General features: G+C 33.2%; 1 protein-coding gene across 3 annotated transcripts in view; it reads right to left on the minus strand.

Moving 5' to 3' along the window:
* Nucleotides 1-3,803: 3,803 nt before the first annotated feature.
* Nucleotides 3,804-26,165, minus strand: part of LOC131846968 (netrin receptor UNC5C-like) — a 152,648-nt gene continuing 130,286 nt past the window's right edge. For 2 of the 3 annotated variants that reach the window (XM_059196388.1, XM_059196387.1), the window contains exons 7-12: nt 16,806-16,961; nt 8,921-9,058; nt 8,294-8,441; nt 7,756-7,877; nt 6,413-6,646; nt 3,804-5,953 (exon numbers count right to left, since the gene is read on the minus strand). In XM_059196388.1, the coding sequence (XP_059052371.1) occupies nt 4,776-5,953; nt 6,413-6,646; nt 7,756-7,877; nt 8,294-8,441; nt 8,921-9,058; nt 16,806-16,961 (1,976 nt within the window). In that variant the 3' untranslated portion in view covers nt 3,804-4,775. The remainder of the gene's footprint in view (nt 5,954-6,412; nt 6,647-7,755; nt 7,878-8,293; nt 8,442-8,920; nt 9,059-16,805; nt 16,962-26,165) is intronic. The other variant, XM_059196389.1, reaches the window with a different exon arrangement.

Genomic DNA, 26,165 nt, shown 5'->3' on the forward strand with positions numbered 1-26,165 from the left:
TATCACCAATCCCTATATTTTAATAGTGATATTAATTTATACGGCAAAATAACGTTTGCGGGTCAGCTAGTTTTCCATATAAAATTTCTGTGTCACAGTGTTAGTTGCCATACTTCTCCGAAATGGTTGAACCGATTTTGATGAAATTTTATATGCATAAATAGATAGGTCTGAGAATAGTTTGCAATTTATTCTTTATAAGGTATAAACAATAAATAACATAAAAATAATAATAAGTGATACCACATACCATATAGTCCACCACAAGTTTTTATTTAATATATTAGATAAAATTACTTTTTTTTATATAAAGTGGCATAAAGAATATGCAATGCAATATATAGCATACACATGATCATGATCCTAAATTTACATACTTCTACCATCTACCCCTATTTTTTATAGTAATATTATTAAATCAAATAAAAAACAATGGTTTCAATATCGTATCAAAATACGTATAGTATACGTTTACATACTCGTAGTATAAAATGAAGTCGCTTCCGACCTCCCTACGGTCCCTCCTCCCCACCCGTTCCACCCCGACCACACTTTTACACACACACACGACACCGTCCTCGCCGGCAGAGACGACGACCTCACCCACACAATATCGCTCATTCAACCGGGCGCTCTACACCGGTCGATCCCCCGTTCAATTCAATCGGGGATCGATATTACGATGGCCTGAGCCGAGGCTCGATACCCTATTGGTGCCCTCAGACTAAAGTCGTGTCCGTCAGCAGGAGTTGGCCTTCAGCCGCTCCATAAGTCCTTCCGCGGGTTTGGAGTGTCACCTGCACTCGCCCCCTAATGTCCGGTGAAGCTGTAAAGGCCAGCTGCGGCCAACAGCATTAGAGTTGTCCAAAAAAAATAACTGTCTGTTCGCTTAGATCTTTTAAACTACGCAACGGATCCCAATAGTTTTTAGCAGTAGATAGAGTTATTCAAGAGGAAGGTTTGTATCTATAATATATGTACACACGTCGAAACCGTAACGGGTAGGTAGTGGAAAATAAAATATATAACATTCAAAGAATGTGTACTATTTTTGTTTCCAAAAACCAAAGTACTTTTATTCTTACTAAAATAAAATCTAGTAACAATAAAATCACTATGTTTTTTTAAATGCGGCAACCCTATTGGTAACAAAAAATAATGTTATTTTTTATCTATTCTATGTATAGTACTTGGCATAAATAATTTCATGCCAAAAAAAGTGTTTTCTTCCGTTCTATTCTCGGTGCTTTGTTCGGAAATACTTTCTACATTCCGGTTGCTTTGAAAACTTTATTCTTATGTATATCTAAGTTATATTTTATTTTTATATCGTGTGAATTCATAAGAATTCTATTTTAACTTATATATAGCTTTGCGATATGATTCGTAGTTTCTTTCCTTTATAGACGACCTCGGTGGACGAGCGGTTTAGCACGCCGTTTTATTTTCAATAGTCGCTTGTTCCATTTCTCACACGGCATCAGCATTTGTATTCATGATTATGATTGTTTGTATCGGTCTGGGTATTTTCTGTATATAGTAAGTATGTATTTACGAAATAAAATATATTCCTTGAATCAGTTGTCTAGTACCCATAACACAAGCTTTAGCTAGCTTAACTCGAGTCTATATGACGCTATGTGAATTGTCTTGAGATTATTATTATTATTATTGAAATTGTTCGTGTTCCTTTTGGAAACTATCGTGATAAATCCTTGGTGAATTTGTCACGATGAGCTAACTGACCTGATCTCATGTTGATCTTATCATCCTCCACTGGTGCCCCACCAGCGTAAACTGTTAGCGCAGGCGGGAGCACCATTTCATTATCATCCTTAAAGAAATACCTATTCCTAGTTTTGGTACATAAATCTTATTCTATTTACCCAAATTTGAATATAAAAATGAATCTGTATTGTTGTAAACATCTACAATATTTATTGGAAAAGAATACGAGCTGAGTTTTTCGAAATCATTCCGAAGTGTAGATTTGACGTATCATAAGAGTCTACATGAATAAAATTACTTTGAACTTGAAATTAAACTTAATAAATATTTTTCAATTTAGTCCTCTTAGAATGGTAACGCATTGGTTTATAAACGGGGGTCATACGATGACATGATCATCATGTATGTAGGCGAGTCACCACTTACCATCGAGTGGTTTGCCATTTAAATTATACAAAAACAACCATATAAGTATAGCGATAGTTGAAATGCGGCGTGAATATTTACGAAGTAATATGAGAGATATTTGTAGAAAGAACACTTGTACAACTTTGTAAATATTTGTGTAATAGCGGAAATCGAATCCGCGACTCACTGTCGACGCAATTTATAAATTGCATACGAATGGAAGATTTCCATTAGTAATATTCTTTTACCTACATACACTAGTATTTATATCCGACATTATACATGATACGTATGTACCATCGTCTCTCGGTTTATTTTTTATTTGTTATCGGTGTTTTCTATTACTGAAGAGTTAGTCAAAAAATTTTTACGTCATAATGATTGGTGAAAAGAGGGTCGCGGGTTCGATTCCTCGCACGGTACAAATATTGATATTTATGACTATGATTGTTTGTATTGGTCTGAGTGTTTCTTATGCATATTATGTATGAATTTACAAAAACATGTACAATTGTATTCTATCAGTAGTCTAGTACCCATAACACAAGCTTTTCTTAGCTTAGGACTAGATGATACTGTGTGATTAGTCCTAAGTATTATTTTTATTATTTATTGAGTAAAAAATATGTTAATAAAATATTCCTCAATTAGAAAATACGAACCTACATAGACAAGATGGAAATGATTAAAACAAACAAATTCACAGTTAAACATAATTTATTTCATATTATTTTAAGTATCACAGATTCATTTATTTTAATAATCATCACGTTAACAAAAATATATATATTCTACGGTGGCGGTGTATAATCATTTACAAAAACATGGTTACACATCAAACTACATGTAGTAGAAGTATATATATACAGCACTCTATATACAGAAATGTCAAGATGATGCAGGATTAAGTGTACCACTTCAAAACGACACGTAACCACGGGTGGTCGTGGATAAATATGTTAATCTTGATAAACCAGTAATACTTTAGCTTACACAGATTATACAGCGTGTTAATACTAACACACAAAAGCTTCCTTGCGTAAAGTTTGCTCACGGAGCACGTGTGGCAAGATTGGGTGTTACGCAAAACGAAAACTTGTACAAAGTAGATTGGGTTTTACGCAAAGTGAAAAGTTGCACGAATTGAATTCTTCGAAGTGGAGATACATTAGAAAATAAAAATTATGAATTCATTCACTGAAAATTTACAAATTTGTAAATTAAATTGAAGTGTCTGTTTGGAATATTGAAATAACCGTTTTTTACAACATGCATACGAATATAAATACGGTACATACACTAAAACATCATCTTTTACTATTTTTGTCTGTCTGTCTGTCTGTTTGTTCCCTTTAATCTCTGAACTGGCTAGACCAATTTTGACGGGACTTTTATTAGCAGGTCGTGACTTTTATTGGCAGGTAGCTGATGTTATAAGGCAAGTTACTCCTTCTACCATCAGCTACCTGCCAATAATGTCTTAGAAAAATAAAGTGGTCCTTCGTCCTTCGTGGACGTTCCACGTACAGCTTGTATGAATTATAAATGGTGATCTAAATACAAAAATACATCGTTTTCGTTTTATCTCACTGTCTTATTAAGTTACTGAAGTAAACATACAAAACAAATTTGAATTGTAATGAGTAAAATATGTTGTTAATACTACAAAGCTAAAATAACATAATGGAGTTTTAGGAAAATTATTAGATAGTAAGTATCTTAGAGATGGTATCAAAATAAATGTTGTCTCTCATAGATAACTCTTGGAGAAGATATTACGTTATCACCTAAGATTAATCATGTGTTTTGAAGTGATTCACGACTACAGGCTTATTAGTGATCAGTAAATGCAGTGGATTAAGTCTTTCTAAGTGTTAGGCATCACCATTTTCAATTACAACTTCTGACTAAAGAATAATTGAAATTACCATATAATTGAGTTTTATCAACGAACAGTCATAATACCATAATAACATTTAATAGTTCTAGAAGAGTCTGTTATAATTGAAATGGTTATGCCTATTTTGCATTAAACAATAAAAAAGACATACTATTATAATAAGAATACGAGTAAGCTCTGACAAGTTGAATACCTATAAGACTTTTAAGATTATTGCCAAATAATACAGTGGCATCAGAGATTTGGCACGAGTTTGAAATTACAAACAAAGCAGTACATTCAAAAGTAAAACAGGCAACCAAACGAGAAGTTATGCAATAAATTTTCGCCGTTCCAATGAACACTCAAACATTTATAAAAATTAACAAAATAATCAACCGTAACCAACACAATGTCGGTAGTGTTTCTTTAAAAGACGTTGTAGGCACTATTATTGCTACTATAATATAATTTATTTCCCATCGCTTATCTACAGCATATAGATAATAATATTCTATACAAAATATACTACGACGATTTTACAAACTTAGGCCGTTGGCCTACGAAACTATACTTTCTCTAACGTAACATTTAAACTACACATTATTTTACCAACAAATCATTCATATAAATCCATCATAATTTATACGCCTATACCTTTCACATCCATTTTAATTTACAATTCCAAATAGAAAATTATCGAGTATCCGACTCGACGCGTGAATCGCTAATTAAAGTCAAGATCTGACTTGTCGATGATTCATAACCAAGATGGCCGTCCTTGTAGTAAGTCGGCGGCGTCGTGTCGATCCATTTGCCTAAGAGCTCCAGCTAGACTAGCCGTAGCACCTGGACTACGTTCTCTGCATTCCCACAATTCTAAGATAGCTTCAGTAGGTGAGCTTTTTGTGGCAAACCATGTTGTATAACGATCAACGCCAAGTCTTGCCGCTAGCGCGCGCCAGTCGTTACCGCGTGCATTCGGTGGATCCAATATGGCACACAGCTGCCGTTTTATTCGTGCATTTAATTTAAATGGTCCTTCGCCCGCACATTCGTTGACTCCCGCTTCGCTCACGGTTACGTTACGTTTACCGTTGTCACTCCCCTCCTCGCTCCGGCACATTCTAGCCTCTAAGAGATTCTCGGTTATATTGAAACTACGTTGTGATTCGGCCCGGGGGGAACGACCCCTTGGAGATCGACTTCGTATATCCTCGAGAGATATTCGGAATGTCTGTTTGTAGGATGGATTGGTCCTTTGACATGCGGATATATTAAAGTCAATATTGTCACAATCATGTGTCCTTTCTAGTACAAAACTGCAATGTAAAGCATTGTAGTTTGAAGTCCAAACGTGGTTGAATGGTATTTCTTGATACCCTATACCCGGTTTGGCTTTCCAACCAGGACTCACGTGCTCCAAGTTTAAACATAAATTAGAACCACCGTCTTGGAATAACAAAGTCTTTGCACGCTCAAGTAAAACTCCACCCAGCTTCTTCTCTTGCTCCTGACAATAGTATGTTGCACATGGCGTATCTTCGAATACATATAATCTAATACTATACTCTGTACATGCTTCATTAATAGACGCCGGGGCGTATATAGCTAACTGTAAAGCTTTAACTGCCTTACCATTGAAACTTTCACCTACCAATACAAACGTAGATAGCATATCTGTTACAAGATATATTTTGTCGTTGTCAAGTTGCGTGAATACTGGAGTATTAATAGTTTCTTGGCCAAGACCAACCACTTTTCTCCACTGTGGCTGATTATTATCAGCTTTTGCGTTATTATGATCAATAGCGTATAGCGAGAGATTCCAGAACCCGTGTTTGAGGCTAGCGCAGTGAGGGATCTGCAGAATCACTGACTTGTTTAATTGCAGACGCGGAGGTCCACATTTAACTACCGGACTCAGTTGTGTTACACCTGCGGGGCAAAAATTATTCTTAATATAGCATGTCCGAGTACGAGATACATGCGATGTGTTAGCCTAAGGGTATATCGTGTTTTTCTTGACATAATTACACCTCGCTGATATTTGATAGCGTATTAAAATAAATTAGATCTGTTTATATCTTTACGGAGTTTATCGCTGAATGATATTTATGGGTCCTGCGCTTGAAACTTGTTCTAAATAAATAGCATGTCTAAATTCTGCCTTATAATTTATTTAATTATATTTCTGAGATAGTTTTAATCATGGTTTAATGTTATCAATATTTATTTACCATGTTGTAAAATAGATAATTGCTATCTCTATGATAAATAACAACTGAGGTTTACAAGAATAAAAAAATCATTACTTATTATAATTAATAGCATTTCTCCTAGATGAATTATAGATAACCAACGGTAGTAAACCAAATACTTTATCTGTTCACATACCTTTCCCTAGTCTGGGTCGGTACCGGTCATCCTTCACGACGGCTACATACATCTGTTCTCTTCTACCCCTACTCAAGGAGCCTTCAGGTACTGATAAAGCCACCCCAGCAGCCGGTAACGCTAATCTTGCACCAGCATTTGATACTGACAGCGATTGTGATGTTGGCGAATTTGAAACTAGTTCCGCTAGTTGGAGAGTTACAGATTCGTTTGCAGCATCATACATGGAGCCCGCTGAAAAAAAAGGATCTCAGAATATTTTTGCATTTAGGACTAAGTATTTACGTACTAAATAGAGAGAGAGAGAGAGTTTAAATTAAATATTGAAGTAAAAGATACATCAAGACATCAAAATTACTTCTAATGTAAATTTGATGATTTTGTTAATAACTAAAGTAGGCAGGCATTAGGTAGTAGATGTATGATGTTTTTCATACCACTATTATAAAATGGAAAGATTAGATTTTTTGTATATATATAAATTTAAAAATGTGTTCACCTAAATAATACATTATAAGCAAGATATATAACGAAAAGTGCAAGATATGTTTTTGACAGAGGTTTTGGTGTATTCATATATTAATTTTACAATCTTTGACGTCCTAAAATAATAGTGACATTAATTATTATATTAAGTCTATCGACATATCTAATGGGAAAATTCAAATTATCAATAAATACCCTTGAACCAAAGTACATTTAGACAATAGACTATTATAGTACCGGTTACACGCTAATGAGAAAAAGGTACCGTAATCGAGATAAGATCTCAATTTAATCGACGACAGTTCCTTACTGTCTCGGGTATTATATTTAATATCATGTTTAACTAGGTACGTGTAGAGACACTATCAACACTGGATGTTTCCTGCGTCTTTGTTACCGTATCATCTGTTATCACGTTTACCCGTGGGAACCCAATGCCATTCTTATGTGACCGTAACCTAAGTTATTTTTAAATCTAATTAAATATTAAGTCATTTATTATTATGTATAGGTCAATAAAATTATTATTATAGACAATGTTATGAAGCAAAAAAAAACATTTAGAATATAGTAAGCTTTGTCTAGTAGTCATTTCTTTATTTCTATTCTATTCTATTTTATTTCTTATTTATTATTATAATAATTAATCTAATTTACTTTTAATAGTACTCGCATTTTTTTAATTATAATTATATTCAAATTTATAAATATATATTTCAATGTGTTGTTTACTATTATATTTATACATTTCTGATTATTAAGTATTCAATCATTCACTCATTCATAATTTATTGATTCAATAAGTAATATAATATTCATAATGTTGAAATTTAATTTAATTATTGTATTATACTTACAGCTGGTGAAACAACTGGAGACTGAATGTTCTGATTCGCTGTATGGTTTGCTATCATAATCATCGCTCTGGCCCTTGCTGGACGCGCACGGTGTAATTTGATGATCCACCGGTGATGCGTAACTGCACAAAAACGTCATAATTTATTTATTTAAGAAAAATGTTAGGACACTTGATACGGCACGATGAATTTATGAAAGTAATTATTAAGGTAAAGATAGAAGGAAAGAGGGAGAGAGGAAGACAAAGGCACACCAACATCAAGCAAATGAATCACAGAATTGGAGTCGTGTTATATCAAAGTTTAAAGAGTATGATGGAAAATTGTAGAAAGTGGCAAGAGCTCCACCGACAAGAGCGTGGCTCTTAAATTATGAATGAATAAATGCACAAAATACCAAGTAGTAGGTAGTACACATGATGCCTACCAGTCAACCACAGGTTGGGTAGAGAAAAATTGCCCTTTAGGAGTCTATCTTTCTAGGAGAGGACAAGGAAACGGCTCAGAATTTGCTATTTAAATTACAACTCCGAGTTACCTGTTGGTGAGATGTGGCACATCGTAGTGATGCTCAGCTCTTGTATCTGTCTGTGGGTGTTCGTATCTTGGAGGCCGGTGTTGCATCAGATCCGGTGCTAAAGACAATGACTGCTTCTCCACTGTTGGATATATTTCCGGTTGAAAATCTGTTTTAAAAGGAATTGACGATTATAAAGCATGTGTGGGTGTATTATTGTCATTTTGCTTCATTTTCACAGCTTTTACTGGTTTGTTACTCTTTGTAGCGTTTAGTATTATTATGTAAAGATAAATAAAGAAATATATTATCTTTCATATGTAACACATTATTCATTTCATTAATTATATTTTATTTATTCATAACAATTTACATTACATTAGATATTGCATAGCATAAATTATAATCAACCAGTCAAATGTCTAAAATAAATACATCTTATTATATACGCAAATGTTTGTGAGTATGGATGGATGTTTGTTACTTTTTTTTTACGCAAATACTACATAACGTATTTTGATGAAACTTTACAGTAATATAGCTTATACATCAGAATGATAATAAGCTATAAATTTGCGGATGAAATCGCGGGCACAGCTAGCATTAAATAAAGTAATGATATCGATTTTTATATATAACTAATCTTACCAGTTCTCGTCATAGTGTACAGTGAATGATCCCTTGTCTTTCTTTGCAGAAGTTTGTACACTACTGCTGCTCCAGCCAGGAACACCACCACTGCGACAGCAATACCGATGTACAGTGGCACATCGCTGTAGGCAGCAACTGTTGTGAGAACAGCACACTTAGATAGGTTTCCAGGCATACATGGTATGAGAAATAACCTAACGGCAAATGGTAATCTATAGAAACGTACAACACTGGAATTTAAATTCGTTAGTGTATTTTGAGGTATTATTTTATTCGAATAATAATAATAATCAACGACAATTCATGCAGCCCCATATGTTACCACACTAACTATTGCTATACTAGGTTCGAAGCACTGATTTAAATAGTTTTTTTTGGAAATTGATGTAATATATATTGAAGCATTTAAAAACTGGGCTTAACGTTGTGCCTTGGGAGAGGCCTATTTCCAGCAGTTATGTACTGCACTGCCGTGGTCTGATGATGTTGATGTTGATGATACTGAAGATGATGATACTAATGATGGTGATGAATAATTCATATAGGATATAGCAAACAAGCTTAACGTTGTGCCTTGGGAGAGGCCTATTTCCAGCAGTCTACTGCAGTAGCCTGATGATGTTGATGTTGATGATACTGAAGATGATGAATAATTGATATAGGATATAGCAAACAAGCTAACCGCCTATCTGATGGTAAGTAGCATAGTAAGTGAAATCTTTCCTTTTTATAATTGACGACCTCGGCGGTCTAGCGGTCTAGCGCACCGCTTTATTTCCGAAGGTCGCAGGTTAGATTCCTCGCACGGCACAATCATTTGTATTCATGAGTACGATTGTTTGTTATCCATGTATGTATTTACGAAAAAAAATCTGTGTATTTGTATCAGTCATTTAGTACCTATAACACAAGTTTTAGCTAGCTTAACTTGGGTCTAGATGGTTCTATGTGAATTATCCTGAGATTATTATTATTATATTATATTGATATAATTTTAATGAGAAACTGGAGATATTCGCTAATCCGTACTATTATTATAATTGCGACAGTGTGTCTGTCTGTTATTTATTCACGATTAAACAATTGAAAGGAATTTAATAACATTAGATGTAAATATAGTTTGATAGATACTATGACGAACATGGGCTAGCCTTTATCTTAAAAGCAGACGAAGTCGGAAGTAAAAGTCAGTTTGTTATAAATGTATACTAATATACCAAGGGTACATTTTGTAAAAACATTTCCGAAATTGGTCCATATAAATTACAAAGTAAGAGGTCCCATTCTATTTCTCAAACTTTATAGATAAATTTTACGTGTGTTTACTTTTCTGGCCAATAAATTTTATACGTACTTGGGTAGGTTCGAGTTAAAGCATTTTTTCTTATAAATACAACAAAAGAGAACGGGGGCCGGGACTAAGTAAAAATAATGTATCTAGTCTAGGTACAAGGTTACTAGGTTTTCCCACGCGTTGAGAATACCAATTCGTAAGAAATATTTAAGATAAAGCGTACATATTTTATTCAACAAATTTGTTTTATTCTACTTAATCTATTTAAAACAAGTTTAGTCATTATTAGAATAAATACCTCACTGTTCACATTTAGTTGCCAAAAAAATAGCTAAATTTCTGGTCACCCATCCAAAAAGTAACCCAGCAACCCTTGACTTCATTGATCGATGATAACGAGTACAAAAATAAAGACAACTATATCAAACAATGGAATCTTAAATTGATTATCTCACAGACATTTTTTAAGTTCGCAGGTTATAAGTAAAAAAGGAGTACAAGCATAAAAAAAAGGAGCAAAGCTTATATTGTGTTCACGATGAAGCCATCGGTCGATATCTCGATAACGAAGTGGGACGTTACACGGGTAATTAAAAACAAGGCACGGTGTAGCCGGCTGGTGTGCTCCGCTTGTGACTTCTTGTTTGATTTTATAATAAACTAGCTGTACCGGCAAACGTTGTTTTGCCTTAAAATAAAAAAAAAATTTGGGTTGGACTACCCCTAACATTTAGGGGGATGAAAAATAAATGTTGGCTGATTCTCAGACCTACTACCTACTAGTTAGCGCAGGCGGGTGCACCATTCCATTATCATCCAAACAAGAAAAAAAAAAAGAATCCATGATAATATATATTAAAATAAATTGTTCAGAATAACACGTGGTCCCAAATGGAACAAAGCTTGTATTCGCGAGTTCGAAGCGTTGTGAACCTGAATACAGTGAAGTGGTTATATCCGCTGCTCACTTGGTTAGCTGGCCATTAGCAAAAAAAGTATTAAGCTAACAGCCATATATTTTTTATTTATTTCTAGGGATCCGACGCAAAAACATATTGAGCAAAGTCTATTACATGCTAATCTATTACTTAAATGACAAACGTGCTTGGTAATAGTTGATCTAGCACGGGATTTTCATTTAATGTTATTGTTGGCGACCGACCGTCGAACTTGATATTTGATATTTTTATTATTTTTAAATTTATATTTGTGAAGAGTTCTTTTTTTATGTCATGTTATTTGATATACTTCAATTTGTTGTATTATTCTATTATTGTCTTTTGATAGTTACGCAACTGCACATATTAATATATTATATTATTGCAAACTACATGTTTTCAACATTTAAACACTCATACAGTCCACAGATCCATTACAGTTATACTTACACAATATAAATAAACTGACTTTAAAAGTAAGGAAATCTAGATATATTAACATGTGTAGCCTAGTACTAGAGGTGTCTCTGAGACTGAGTTAGACTGTAAAATTTCATTTATTCATATTTTCATTTGCATGGATACGTCAGGACTACTTGTTTCAACCGCCAAGCAGCTTGCTGTGTAAGCTGCGTTTAGGTTGAAGAGTGAGATAGAGTATTGAAATTACAGGATACCTCCTATTCATAGCAACGCATGAGTATCACATATGTTATATGATAACGTGATATCCACAGCTCTTTTCACGAACATAGACGACATTTACCAACATGGCTCACCTGATGATAATCAGGCTTGACAACTGATTTACCATTCGAATTACATAAAAGAAATCTCCAAAACTCAGAGTCCGTATCATTCCTAGGGAACCACGAGCTAGTTTTATAGATTTATACTTTAGTTTTAATATATGTGTACCTTCAAATTACAACAATTTAGACAAATTAATATTAAACCACAGTACATTTCCAATAAACTAATGAATTCAACTAAAGGAGTTTTTGTTAAATTACAGTCAATTTCGATGGTTGTGGACTAAGCACTTGCATATTTTGTAGTTGGTACACGAGTAATTACAAATACGATAATTAAACGACACACGGCTATTAATTAACATGAAAGTGTACAGTACAGTACAGTACAGTATTTAGTTAAATGAGGGCCAGGGGCTAGAATGACACAAGTAAATCTGAATGTAGTAGATGAAAATTTAAACACTGTTGGAATAAATAATATGAGGTAGCCCATATAGTGCCACCTAAAATTGAACTAAGCAAAACTGTCTCTAGTACTAATAGATATACTGATCACGTTTATTTTATACGTACTAATAAAAATAAGACTAAGTCTATGTCTTTGTTTCCTTTGCAGGAATACACGACAGAATGGACTTTAAAGAAATTTGATATAAAGATACTCGATACTGATAACTGGAACGAATAATAGCATTTTTTATCTCAAGAAATATTTGTAGGCTATAACACACATATTAGGGATATTGGTGAGGAAAAGATATTATAAGGAATAAAAATTGATAGAAACATAGTCGAGGGTAATGGCTAGTATCCAATACAGTTGAAATTAAGCATCTAACGTCATTTAAAAAATCTATATACACCTGTTGGAGTAAAAAATATTTATTGTGCAAGTGGAACGATTTTAAACTCATAAATACGTGATACTGACAAGAATTCCATAACTATTACGAGGACACAAATAGTTTATCTTTTATCTAATGAATTATCTGTAAAGGGATATAATAAAGAATTAAAATTTACAGAGAATAAGTAGCAGTAATTATATTGAATACTAGCTGTATTCAATATAATTGAAATTAAATAAGCATTTAACGTAAGTACTTTGAAAAATATCTAGATTCAGCTTCATTCATTTATTCATAAACTTATGAGCAACGCTCTTGTCGGTGGAGCTCTTTCCACTTTCTACGATCTTCCATCGTAATCTTAAGCCTTGATAAGACAGGACTCCAATTTTGATTCAGCTGTTGTAGGAAAAAATATTAATTGTATAAGTGGAACGATTTTAAACGCATAAATGCAAGACATCGACCAGATTTCCATAAATACACCTTTCAAACGAACACGTGAAGCACTGAATGGCGCAATAGCAGTAGGCCAGTGTCCATAAATCTCTGATATAAACAAGCATCAAGTCCCCGCAAGGTTTATAGCTAACCGATGTTTGAAATTCAATAAATCACTCAAACATCCGCTACTTGATTCCAAACGCCTAATAAAAACCGCAAAAACGTGTTTCCTATTAATTTATATACGACAAATCAAACATATTGGATTAATTTCAAAATTTGTACGCTGTGTAAACGTTTGTCAGAGCCAGCAATATATTCGTGTCCGTTGCAGATTGCAGATACGAAATCCAATCGAAATTTACAAACCCTTGTAGTTCTGCCCATAACGTGGTAGGAGGCCTCGCGGAATTAAATCCTCAATTGAAATAATACAAAACAATGTAGACCTTAACGTCAGTGAATAGAAAGATGATAATAGTGCGCGAGATTGGATTGGATATGTGGATGCAGTTTGTGATCACCCGCTGAGTTCACTCGACGAAATCACAACAAATCATTCACGGGGTCCACCTCCAGTAATGATGTCTGTAGCAAACATACATAGATTTTTACTGTTGTTTATTTATTCAATAAACGAGAGTCTTAGTTGACTTTATTGAAAGGCTATTATAGAGGCATAAAATAAATTTTATAGCGCCTGGGAAATGGGAAAGTCGTAAAATAGACAGGTGCATTTCTGCTCACTGGTGTGTGTACACTTAATATGAATAGGTAATATTATAGCGATCTTGAGAAGATATGTTATGGTGCAACTAATCAATATGGATATATTGGTACGAAAATCTTTTAACAGTCTATGTTTGAATTCATATTCGAATTTCCAAAGTATAGATGTAGAAATAGAAATAATCTTTATTCAAATAAACTCATTACAAGCACTTTTAAATAGTCATATTTTAATTCTCATCATTAGATGCAGATTCATCACAAGAAGAATGAGCAAGAAACTTGTGTGTTGCTCTTTTTAATAGATGTTTTTTAGAGCTACAATCTATCAGAAATGTAGATCTTAGTCATATTAGAGAGTTATCGCCTAAGTATAAATAGTACAGTAGTAATTAAACATTACAGATTATACAGTGAGAATTTATACTGTACAAAACGGTAACAGCTCAATCAACGTAAATATATCTAGTTTAATGCGAGTTTTCAAGAAATTTAATAATTCCATTTTTCACAATTACATGATATTGATTAAACATAATTATACTTGAAAATACCAAATAAATATAAGACAAATATAAAAACCAAATGCTTTAGTTCTCAAAAAATGATTGTTTTAGGTATACCAGTAGGTAACACAACTACAACTCGTCCAAAAATATCACACGATAAACAAAACAAAGCCAACGAAAGCATAAATAATCTAACATAACATTTACATCACATTTCAGACAATAATCTTAATATATAAAAACATTCAAATTCTATCTCGAGACACTATTAACATACTTCCTGAGCCCATTATTTATAGTGTCTTTACTATGTTTCGTTAAATAAACGACATGTTCACATTCTACTTCGATGTTTAGGCAACAAAAGATGAAAAGGCGCTATAAAATTTTCGCCATTTCCCCTTTGTGTGTCGGCAATTAGGCTAATGAAGTGGTGCCTGCCGAGCGCCCGCGCGAATGAATGGCCCCTCCAAACGTTCTTCGCATTCACTTTTCATATGGGTAATTTGCTGATGGTTCTCATTCTATGGCCTTACTTGAATTAGTTGAAAGCAACGGTATAATAGTCCTGGAGTAGATAGTGACTTCCCTTTTAATTCTGTTGATGAAATATTTGTAGCAATTTTGGTTGCCACACCAAAATTGCTGTTTGCCTCGTAGTGTTTTTGAAGTGAGACTGTCTTAGTAAGGTTTTTAGAAAGTGTTGTGATTAACTATGCCTCAGCTGCTTGACAGTTTCTGATATTTTGAATCGTACTAGAACCAACTTGATGGACAAATTGTTGGTTTCTCTAATTTGGAGTATTTATTAGACTAGACCAACACTACTACTGTGATTTCGGTAATAGTCAAGTGGCCTATCGTACACCCTATTCATAAATAATGATTTGCAATAAATAACAATCAATCTTTATAGCGAGATATACAATAGCAATTTATAAGCAAATATGTCAGAGATTGCAGATTTATTTAGCGTGAAAAGCGGAGCGTTTGTGGGGAAGAAGAAATTGTTAAGTAAACCAAAACAACTCACGAGGATGCCTGCGAGCTATTTATCAAATGTTCGATAAACAGAATAGGAAATTGAAACCGAGTCAACGGGGACCACCGAAATGATTTATTGCCATTATAAACAAAATATGGACTGATCATTTTCCATTTCAATATTGAAATGATGCCGCCGGGGACCTGACGTCACTGGAATGTTTTGGATGGTTATTGAATCAGTTTTAATCGTTGTATCCTCACTTGAGGTATAAAGATTTATGTTGGAAGCCTCTCTGACAAGAATTTATTAAAACTGTCGAAGTCTAACAGAATAGAAAGATAAAAGTTTCTACATGCCTTTATAGGGGTATCTGGCGAAGTTGTAACAATTTTGTCGCAGACCAAATGTTAAAGATATGAATATTTAGTCGACATTTCTGTTCAGACCACCATAAAATTTTAGGCTCTCTTCTAAATTTAGACGATATGATACGACCCAGATGGTCACGGTGCCCGATTTTAGTATCTCTCGAATCTTTTTAACGTGACCGCCAATGCGAGACCCGTGCTTCACCTTTGGTTTACTTTCAAGTACACGACATTTGTTTGAGTTGCGGGGGGGCGTGTATGTCTCAATAAAACGGTAGGTCGTAGTTACAACCGATAGCCTGTTATAAAGCGCCCAGTATATGTAACATTTCATAGTTATGAGCGCGCGAGGAAAAGGAAGTATATTTTTAGTGAATGTGGCATCTGGAGGAACGAAGCCGTGTGCTTTTCACAGAATTGGCTCAATTAACATGTCTCTAGAGGAATCGTTTCATAATTTGTAATTCCCACGTGACAAGAAATCGTAAACTTCTATGAAACTTTGACATTTCTAATTGTGTGTCTATTTGGAGCGTGTTGGTATTAAAGATGAGATATCGTCCCAATTAAATTATATGGGCCACGAACGGATATGTGGAGTTGATATAACAATATATCCTCAAAAAATATTAGTGTTATTAATATTTCTATTCATAATTAATATTAAATTTTATTTTCATTTCTAATATAATTTTCATACTATAAATTATTACCGGGACTTTTGTTTAATGTACGTCAAATTAAATACAGTCAGTATTCGGCTATAAATTTGCCACAAGATAAAAGAATGAGTCATTTTTTTTTTCTGTAATTAGAATGTTAAAGAGACTGACAACCAACCTGATAGTAATTCATAACAGCATCACGGACATTACGTCATCAATTAACCCCCATAGTACCCATAATACTTCTGTAATTTAAATGACAAAAGTATCCACCATAAAATTCACCATATACCTACCTACTAAGGCAAAAAAACGTTAGAATATTTATATATTTTTTTACTCACCACCGTGAACCCCACAGTAGTCTCCTACACAGTCTGCATGCTGCACATGTTGTCCTGAACACGGAGTGTCTCCGGTACAAGATCTTCGTCTACTCTGTCTGCAGTCAGCTCCACACACCGACCATTCAGACCACGCGCCCCAACGTCCAGGCAGTGCTGCAAACAAATACATACCATTAGCATTTTTTTTCAATTAGAAATTATGTACTATATTTAATTTTATTCACAATCCTTAAATTTGACAATCCCTCTCCACTAATCCTATAAGGGGTAGCCCTTATAGGATGACAGTCGTAATTATTTAAAAGACTACACACGATTAGATATAATTAGGATATTTACAATGATTATAATGAACCTATCGGAAGATATTTCGAGGCTGTTACAAGTGTCCTAACACTTGCAACAGTATCGAAATATCGAGAGATCAAAATTTTGATAAAAGTCGCGTTTATATATTGTGTAAAATTTACAAGTACAATAGTGGTCGAACGCGTAAGATTTCTCTCATTAAAAAAAATAAAGTAAAAGTCGCAGTTTTCGTCTATTTGTTTTTTTTTTTAATAATTATAAAAGTAATTCGGAACGTTCATATATATTCACATTTAATACATGTGTATAGTTGTATGACTGCACTGTCATATACATACTGCCACGCTGAATACCTAAGGTGAATCATTAGTAAAGCTAATAAACAAATGAAATCTAAATATATTTATATATGCAGATCTATTGTTAATATACTTAAATCAAAATAAAAATATAAAATATCTATGACTTATGACATGTCAAATCTATCGTCACTTCAGAGTGCTTTCGAGCTAAGAACTGATAAGAAATTCAGCTCTTATTAAAGAATAAGAGCTGAATTTCTCAATCTAAATATTATAACTCAAAGGTGACTGACATAGTGATCTATCAACGCACAGGCCAAACCACTGGACGGATCGGGCTGAAATTTGGCATGCAGGTAGATGCTATGACGTAGGTATCCGTTAAGAAAGGATTTTGATTAATTATTTACCTTGGGGGCCAAGGGGATAAAATATGGGATGAAAGTTTGTATGAAACTTTGTCAATTTTAAACCGATCGGGCTGAGACTTTGCATGTATAAAGCTACTATAATGTAGGCAACCCTTAAGAAAGGATTTTGATAAATTTCACCCCTAAAGGAATAATATAACGCGAGCGAAGCCGCGAGCAAAAGCTAGATTCATTTTAAAATTAAATATGTAGTTATGTATAGATGTAGTGACTACCAACATATGCTTTTGTATTTTTGACATAAGGAAATAATTTAATCTGTGGCTGTAACCCGAAGAGACACGCACTTTTGAATAGTCATTGAGCGAAGTCGTGAGTAACTAAGTATTACATATAGATATATGCAAACATGTTTCTCACAGTTAAATTAAAGATAGCTACAGTTTACAACTCAAATCACTAACAGTCGGCGAGCTTCAATGTATCGTCCTATAAATTGAAATTAAAATACATCGGAGAGATGGCCGTAACTGCCCTTACATGCGAGACGGGCGTAAATCACACGTTTTTTTTTCTTTTACAGAGAAGTAATAGAGAGTCGGTATGGAATATGCGGTGGGTCAAATGAGAGATGCGAGCGTATTAGTTTCAGTTTATTCATTACATAATTCATTTTTGTTTTCTAAATAAAAATATAACAAGTATTATAATTAGATGATTCATTTATTTAATTACATTTTTTATAAATTTAATTTGTATTGTATGAAATAAAAATTACTTCTAATTTCTTGAAAAAATAAGTACATTATTGCCAATATTACCACTTAACATTGCTGTATTTTAAATAGAAAACTTAAAAAATGAAATTAATATGATTAAATGTAACATATTATAAGAATAATAGACCTACATAAAAATAAAATATTATTTAAAATTTCTAATATGAAGTCCTGAAAAACTATACATAAATTTGTAAGATAAACAAAATATTATGTTTTATGTTAAATGATGTACTTAGGTACTTATTTTTTTAGGTAATTTACAAACCAATTATCTTTTTAATGCGTAGTGTTTAAATTTTTTTTAAATTGTAAAGTTTAATTTCATATTGCTAGCTCGTCAATCTTAAGCTTAAGTATCGTCGATAGCTTATGACATGCACCCTATCAGAACTCCTTCTCTCCCCGCCCACGTGTGGGTGTAGTATACGCATATTAAACTACAAAAGTGTGTAACATTTCTTATTAATTAATGCGCGCACACATAAATCAGTCGAGGTTCGTTAGTAAGGAACAACGCTATAAAGGATTTTCATATATATACGCGGCTAAAGGTGTATATACATCTGTTAACTGCTTTCTAATATTGGTATGTTTTTTTTTAATTTTTAAATATCTTAAAGTTGGATATTTTGCGTATAATTTCAGTTCAAACCACTATTTGAATTCTAATAAAACTTAAAAATTTGTCGAGTTAAAACAATTATTATTCTAACGGAATTAATGCTATTTTCAATGTGAAATTATACAATTAAAAAAGTGACACATAGAAAAAAATTTAATTGTTAACTAAATTTAATCAAAATATTAAAACATTAGCAACTCTTATCGGTTGCTAATGTAACTGATATTTTTTAAAACTACTTATTATATCTACGAATATTGTCAACGATGTTTTAAACATTTTTCATGTCTGTTTTTAATTATACACTAGCTATAGTATCCTACTTGCAACAGTATCGAAATATCGGCACCGTAACAGGATACTTGCAACAATATCGAAATATCGGAAGCCCATAACTAATTACGGTAAATATCCCGATTAAATATTACAATATCTTCAATGTGAAGATATCTTTATTTCAAAAACAACTTTATGGGGCACAAGAAAATAAATTACATGTAATTGCAACCCACTGTCACGTCACAGTGACAAACCGAATTTTCTGGAATATATCGCGCAATACGTGTACGTATGTAGACATTAAGAAATGGGTGAATAACATTATGCTAATATTGGAGCTTCAGAATGTTTTAGGTAATTCAAACCGAAACGTGTAATACCTGCCCGTGTCGTTTCCCAAGACAACTCTATACGAATAATTTAATAAATTAAGTAATGAATTTGAAAGTAATGAAATTGTAATTCAATTAATTAGTAAACTGTATTAATTAAATACTTATAAAATTTTAATGAGTTTTAATAACGAGGTAACTCCAGAGATAAATAAAAGAATTTCTATAGCCATTTCACGCGACAGTGCTGAAGCTTTGGGCGGGGTACAAGACTTTAGTTGATAATTGTGTTGTCAGTTATAATTTTTTATTGTATTATTGTAATTGAATGAATTATTCTACTTTTAATAAAAATATTTAATTATTTTATTTATCAATTCATTTTTTTCAACAGATGATGCAGCCAACTTGAAATATAATATATATTTCATGTTGGCTGCATCATCTGTTTGTCAGGATGGACCGGGATATAAAGTAGTCTACAACCTCTATCGTCTTAAATACATACATATACATATATTGCTTTTAGCAATAAGGCCGCCTTATTGTATTGATACATGTGTCCTTTGTTATATTATCTGTGCTTCTTCTTTACTGTACGTTGCAAATAAAGTATATTCTATCTACCAATCTATATGTATATGCTAAATTTCAAGATGTTTAATTAAGCTGTTAAGACGTGACAGTAAAAACAACATACACGCAGTCTCATATTTATAATATTAGTTATACGACCTCGGTGGTCTAGCGGTCTAGCACACTGCTTTACGTCCGATGGTCGCGGGTTCGATTCCTCGCACGGCACAAATATTTATATTCATGAGTCTGATTGTTTGTATCGGTCTGGGTGTTTTCTATGTATAATATGTATGTATTTAAAAATAAAATTCTATGTACTTGTATCAGTTATCTAGTACCCGTAACACAAGCTTTAGCTAGCTTAACTTGGGACTAGATGGCGCTGTGTGCATTGTCCTGAGATTATTATTATTATTATTAAAAGTTATGGTCCCTCGTTTATAAATGTTTCTTTTTTAATTGTCCTTGGTATGTTTCAAATAATTTTTATCCTTTCTCTGTTTGAATTGAAAATCTTCTTTTAGAGGTTAGTTGAATTTTCCAAATAATAAAATCTTTCTCTTTTTCAATTCAAAAAATTTTATACAATAGTGTGTTGGAAAAAAAATGAAATGCATTAAGAGCGTTGATGAGTTTATAAATATAAAGATAGAAGTCAATGGTTCTTCTGTCTACCTCTTAGGAGATCTAGCTTGAAGACAGGTTGACCAAAAATCTGAAGAAATAATTACAAGTCTTCGTTATTTTGTCCTCAAGGTAAAACGGAAAAATATGAACGTTTGAGTTTGTTGTTTTAAAACAAAGTTATAGCACAAGTTAATTGTAGCGTCAAAAATAATTAAATTATATCACTTCTTTGCAAGAGTAATACAATATTTTATCCTGTTAGACGAGTTCGTAGGCTGTTTTAGCAAGGAAATCTGCTTAGGAGTGCGTGGGAGGAATTTATAGTCACCTTTACTCTCCTTGGTGGAGATTGCCAGGTCGAAAGGTCAAGTGACAGAAATATTCATTCGAGATTATTATTTTCATATATCACATTGACGGTGATGACAGCCTATTTAAGTGATTCTCCGTTATCTCAAAGCATATCTTATTTGTATTAGACATTATACAGAACTTATATACATATTAGTCTTCTTAAGGCTAATTTTTTTTATACTACGATGGTGGCAATCAGGCATACGGCCCATCTGATGGTAAATGGTTAACGTAGCCTCTGAACGCCTGAAACACCAGGGGTATCACGTGCGCGGTGCCGACCCATAAGAAACCTTAATATACCCTTCTTGAAAAACCCCACGCTGTAATCTCGTGGCAAAACCTCGGCAGGAAGTTCATTCCACAATCTAAGTGTACGCGGGAGGAAGCTCCTCTGAAACCGCACTGATCGGGACCACTTAGGTTCCAGCGTGTGGGGATGAATTCCCTGTCGATGGCGAGCGGTGCGGTGGTAAAAGGGTGCTGTCGGCATCATGTCGAACAATTCCTCAGAGTCCCTAAGACCCTAAGGTCATGTGTATATAAGTTATGTATATTTTAATAATTTTAAAGAATATTTGCCAATAATTTTAGAATTTTAATAGTGGTTTATTTTTATTTCGGTGGTCAAGGGTTTGATTTTCGTGTAAAACATTTGTATGTACTTATGAGTATGATTGTTGTTGTATGACAGTGTGTTTGTATGATTCACAAAAATATATTTAAGTAGAAATCACTCGGTATCGACGGTAGATTTGACATATCATAAGAGTCTGTAATAGACCTACTCGAATAAAGATATTTTGATAAATATATATATTCAGATAATAAATACATTAATGACGGCCTCGGTGATCTAGCGGTATAGCACACCGCCTTACTTCCGATGGTCGCGGGTTCGATTCCTCGCGCAGCGCAAAGATTTGTATTCATGAGTATGATTGCTTGTATCGATCTGGGTGTTTCCTGTGTATATATTTTTAGAAAAAAAAGTATCAGTTATCTAGTACCCATAACACAGGCTTTAGCTACCTTACCTGCCTCTACCTTTTTTCTTTCTTTCTTTCTTAACTTGGGTCTAATGGCGCTGTGTGAATTGTCTTGAAACGTCATTATACATATTATTTCAAGTTATAACATAGTTAAAAATTTCATTATGCTTACGTCCATCATTAAAACAGAAAAATAATTAACACTAGAGGAACTGGCAAGTTCGCCGCAAGCAGCCGACATGTGTTACTAATTGGCCCAACAATCCGAGTTTAAACTTAAAACAACCTCTTGATTGAATTTTATTGTCTACCCGGTTGGTCTAGTTTATTATTATGTGCCTACACACAGACGCCACGTTCGTCGTACATGTTTGATATAGTTAATTTGTTCAGTAATGAAATGGTAACTCTGAAGATATGTGAATAAATATTTAAGCATTTTAAACCCCACTATCCTACTAGCATTACTACTATTACAAATACAAAAATGTCTGTCTGTATGTCCGTTTATTAAAATATAAAGTAATTTTAATGAGAATCTTTATCTCGTCTTCAAAACCATCTCTAATAATCCAACAATTATCATTTTATTATTATACTAGCTATTCGCCCCGGCTTCGCCCGGGTGTACATGTATTACATATAAACCTTCATCTAGAACCACTCTATCTATTTAAAAAAACCGCTTCAAAATCAGTTGAGTAGTTTTAAAGATTTAAGCATATAGGATCGGACAGACAGGGACAGCGACTTTGTTTTATACTATGTAATAATGATATTTATAATATTTTAAACTGTAATTTGTGTGCGTCTGTGCTGTGGGCATCAGCACTGGAAACCATGTTTCCAGGATCATACGGAGTTGTGGATATTGGCTCTGTGTTGCAATCCATGTAAATTGTTACTTGTTTCCTTTTTTCTATCATTACTCTTGCGTACGAATCAATAAATTCTATTCTTCGATTCTATTACATCCCATCTCAATTAATCAACCTTGAATAACACAAATTAGTTCTATGATGTACTTAAGAACATCATTTACGTAGACAAAGCCGAGAAGTTTTGTTATTAATAACTAAATGAGATCATCTTTTAGATAATTATTATTATACCGACTAGTATCTATTATTTGGTACAATTTTATCTGATATTCCGTAGAGGCATCAGTGCATGACTAAAACGAAATTAACATAAAAATAACGCGGACAGTTTGACAGTAACATGCCGTTTGTTATGTTAATAAAGTATTAGAACTGTATAAAGATATATAAGTACAATGTTCTGGATTTGTTATTTTTTATGTAATTTGATGGCTGATAGCTGACGAGCATTATGGTGTAACTATTGCCTAGATACATGAAGAACATTACGAAAATCATTTACTCATGATAAATGTAAAACTAAGTAAATTAATGTTTATTTACAAAATATTGGTATTCCTGTAATTGTCCCTGAATTACAAAATATTGGTAAATCTTGTAATTTCCCTGCCGTGTCTAACACTACAGTCGAAATACAGCTTACAAAGCAAAATGCTTAGCGGCTGAAATAAGTAGACATAGCAGGTATCCAGCCGACTTTAAAGAACGTGTACCTCGGTGAAACTGGAACACTACATTTGACAGGTAATTCATTTGAAGTACATGAAATTGAAAGGTATGAAAAATTACAGGTATTACAGGTAGAAAAGGATAGAAATAATTAATGATCTGCGGTCTTTATATAGCAATTTTAAAAGCGTCAAATTATAAATTAGTCATTTATCACAACTGTACATATAAAAGCATTTTTTTCTATCTATTTCTGTACAAAATTCAGGAAATACTTTCTTAATGGATGTGTACGTAATAGTACTTCAAGGCATTTAATCTGTTAGTTGATAGATGATATAGTAAGCCAGAAAAAAACAAAGATTATTGGCAACGACAAATTAAATGTAAAAGTACTTACATACTTTTTTTAAATGGGCAATGAAAATAAAGTTGTTTATAACTAATGCATAACTGAAATACACGTAATTCAGATGGATGATTCTGTGTTCAACCTAATCAGAAAAGCGTGGATAGTGTGGAATCCAAGGTATAGGACATCGTTGACTACATCCGGATCAATAGTAGCATGAACTTGAGGGTGATACAGCTGTAATCGAGTCAAAACACGAACTTCAAAGCGTTTGTGACTCGGGTCCTATAGAATGAGCAATAAACTTGCGTATTGCTCTTTTAAATAAATGTTGATATTAGCAAATATACATTTAAAAGTAGATATGGGACAATCAACATAATAACCGCTAAGCACTTATTCTTTGTGCAATCAGATGGTATTGTCAGCTCTATGAATTTTAAATTGTTTATTTTCTACAAAGGCATTATCATTTATAGACTTCAATTTTATAACAACCTTCTTTATAAAGAAAGTTATTGTTGCATATTCAATATAATCGAGAATTACAGATATGAATTCAAAATATTTTACTCAACCATAAACATCGGAAATTATTAAACAGAGTGCGTCAACCGCTAGACCAACGATGTCGCAAATGTCTACTTCACAGCCTCAGTTTTCAAAAGACGCGAACTTCTGCTAAACTTTCAAAGTTCGCTCAACATATTTCCCAAACATCTGCGCGCCATCAGAGCGACACTAAACTTAGTTGTCCAACACTTGCTTGTTATATTACTGTCGCTATGAAACACTTAACTCTTTGATGTGTACGCTGTACTCGCTTTATGTCCATACAGAATTAAACGGCGGCATTTTTATAGTTCTTATGGAAATACTAAAGCATTAGAATCGTTACGATTTAGGCACGTGTCCTTTATTGTGTTATTAATTTCAATTCTTTACGATCGTCTGTGACAATGGTTAGGTTTGATGGTAGTTCTCTTGTTTTATTGGTTATTATTTCTATGAAGCGATGGTTGTGCTTGTGAGGAGAATTTTAATGTGTCGTCTCAACTTTTATCTATACAAATAAATAAAGTTGAAGCGTCTGTTTGTAATTTGAAGTTAACAGCTTTCACTAAATGCATATGGAAGTATTTATATGGTACTGACATCAAAAATTGATTTAAAAATAATTTTGTTTTGACGGTCAAGCCGATTTTACCTCAGTAACAAAATAAATCTGTCATAGTTATCAGAGCAGATCAGCCCCTACAAGCAACACCCATTCATGAGTAAATTGTAAAAAAATATTTTACGTTACACAACTTAAATTTTGGTTTGTCCAAAGCTAAAAAGATAATTATGGTGATAAATACATTGCATTGTAAAGAAAAAAAATTAAAGACATTTTTGAGAGCTTCATATCCTAATACTTACCAATTAATTGCTGCGTATTATCCATATATCCTTCTGCATGGCAAGCGAGGAAAAATTTAACATTTATATTAATTTTATAATTAAAGTAATTAATTAAAAAAACACATCTTTATTTTTAATATAAGGCGTTCTGTTCTGAAGGTGTCCATAATTTTGACGTATGTATATGTTGTATATTACATTTTTTGAAGTTTATAATATACAACAGTGAGTTTTTTATAGTTAATCTAATCACTGAAGTAATTTTCATTCATAAATATTTCTATCATAGTATCGCTGTTTAGACATTTACTAATGGTATTACAAAACATACAATGCAAAATGTATATTGACAATCGATGTACTATCCGGGCGCGAAGGATCAAAGTAGAATAAAATCAAGAATGCACACCCGTTATTCTTTCTCCATGAAACATCAGTACTATAATTAATATTCAAGTGGCAAAGTTTATATGCCGGTATATGAAACAAAATGCGAGAAGCG

This window comes from Achroia grisella, unplaced genomic scaffold, assembly GCF_030625045.1.
Source record: "Achroia grisella isolate CSIRO2021 unplaced genomic scaffold, CSIRO_AGI_Agris_v1 utg515, whole genome shotgun sequence".
In the NCBI taxonomy this organism is placed as follows: domain Eukaryota; kingdom Metazoa; phylum Arthropoda; class Insecta; order Lepidoptera; family Pyralidae; genus Achroia; species Achroia grisella.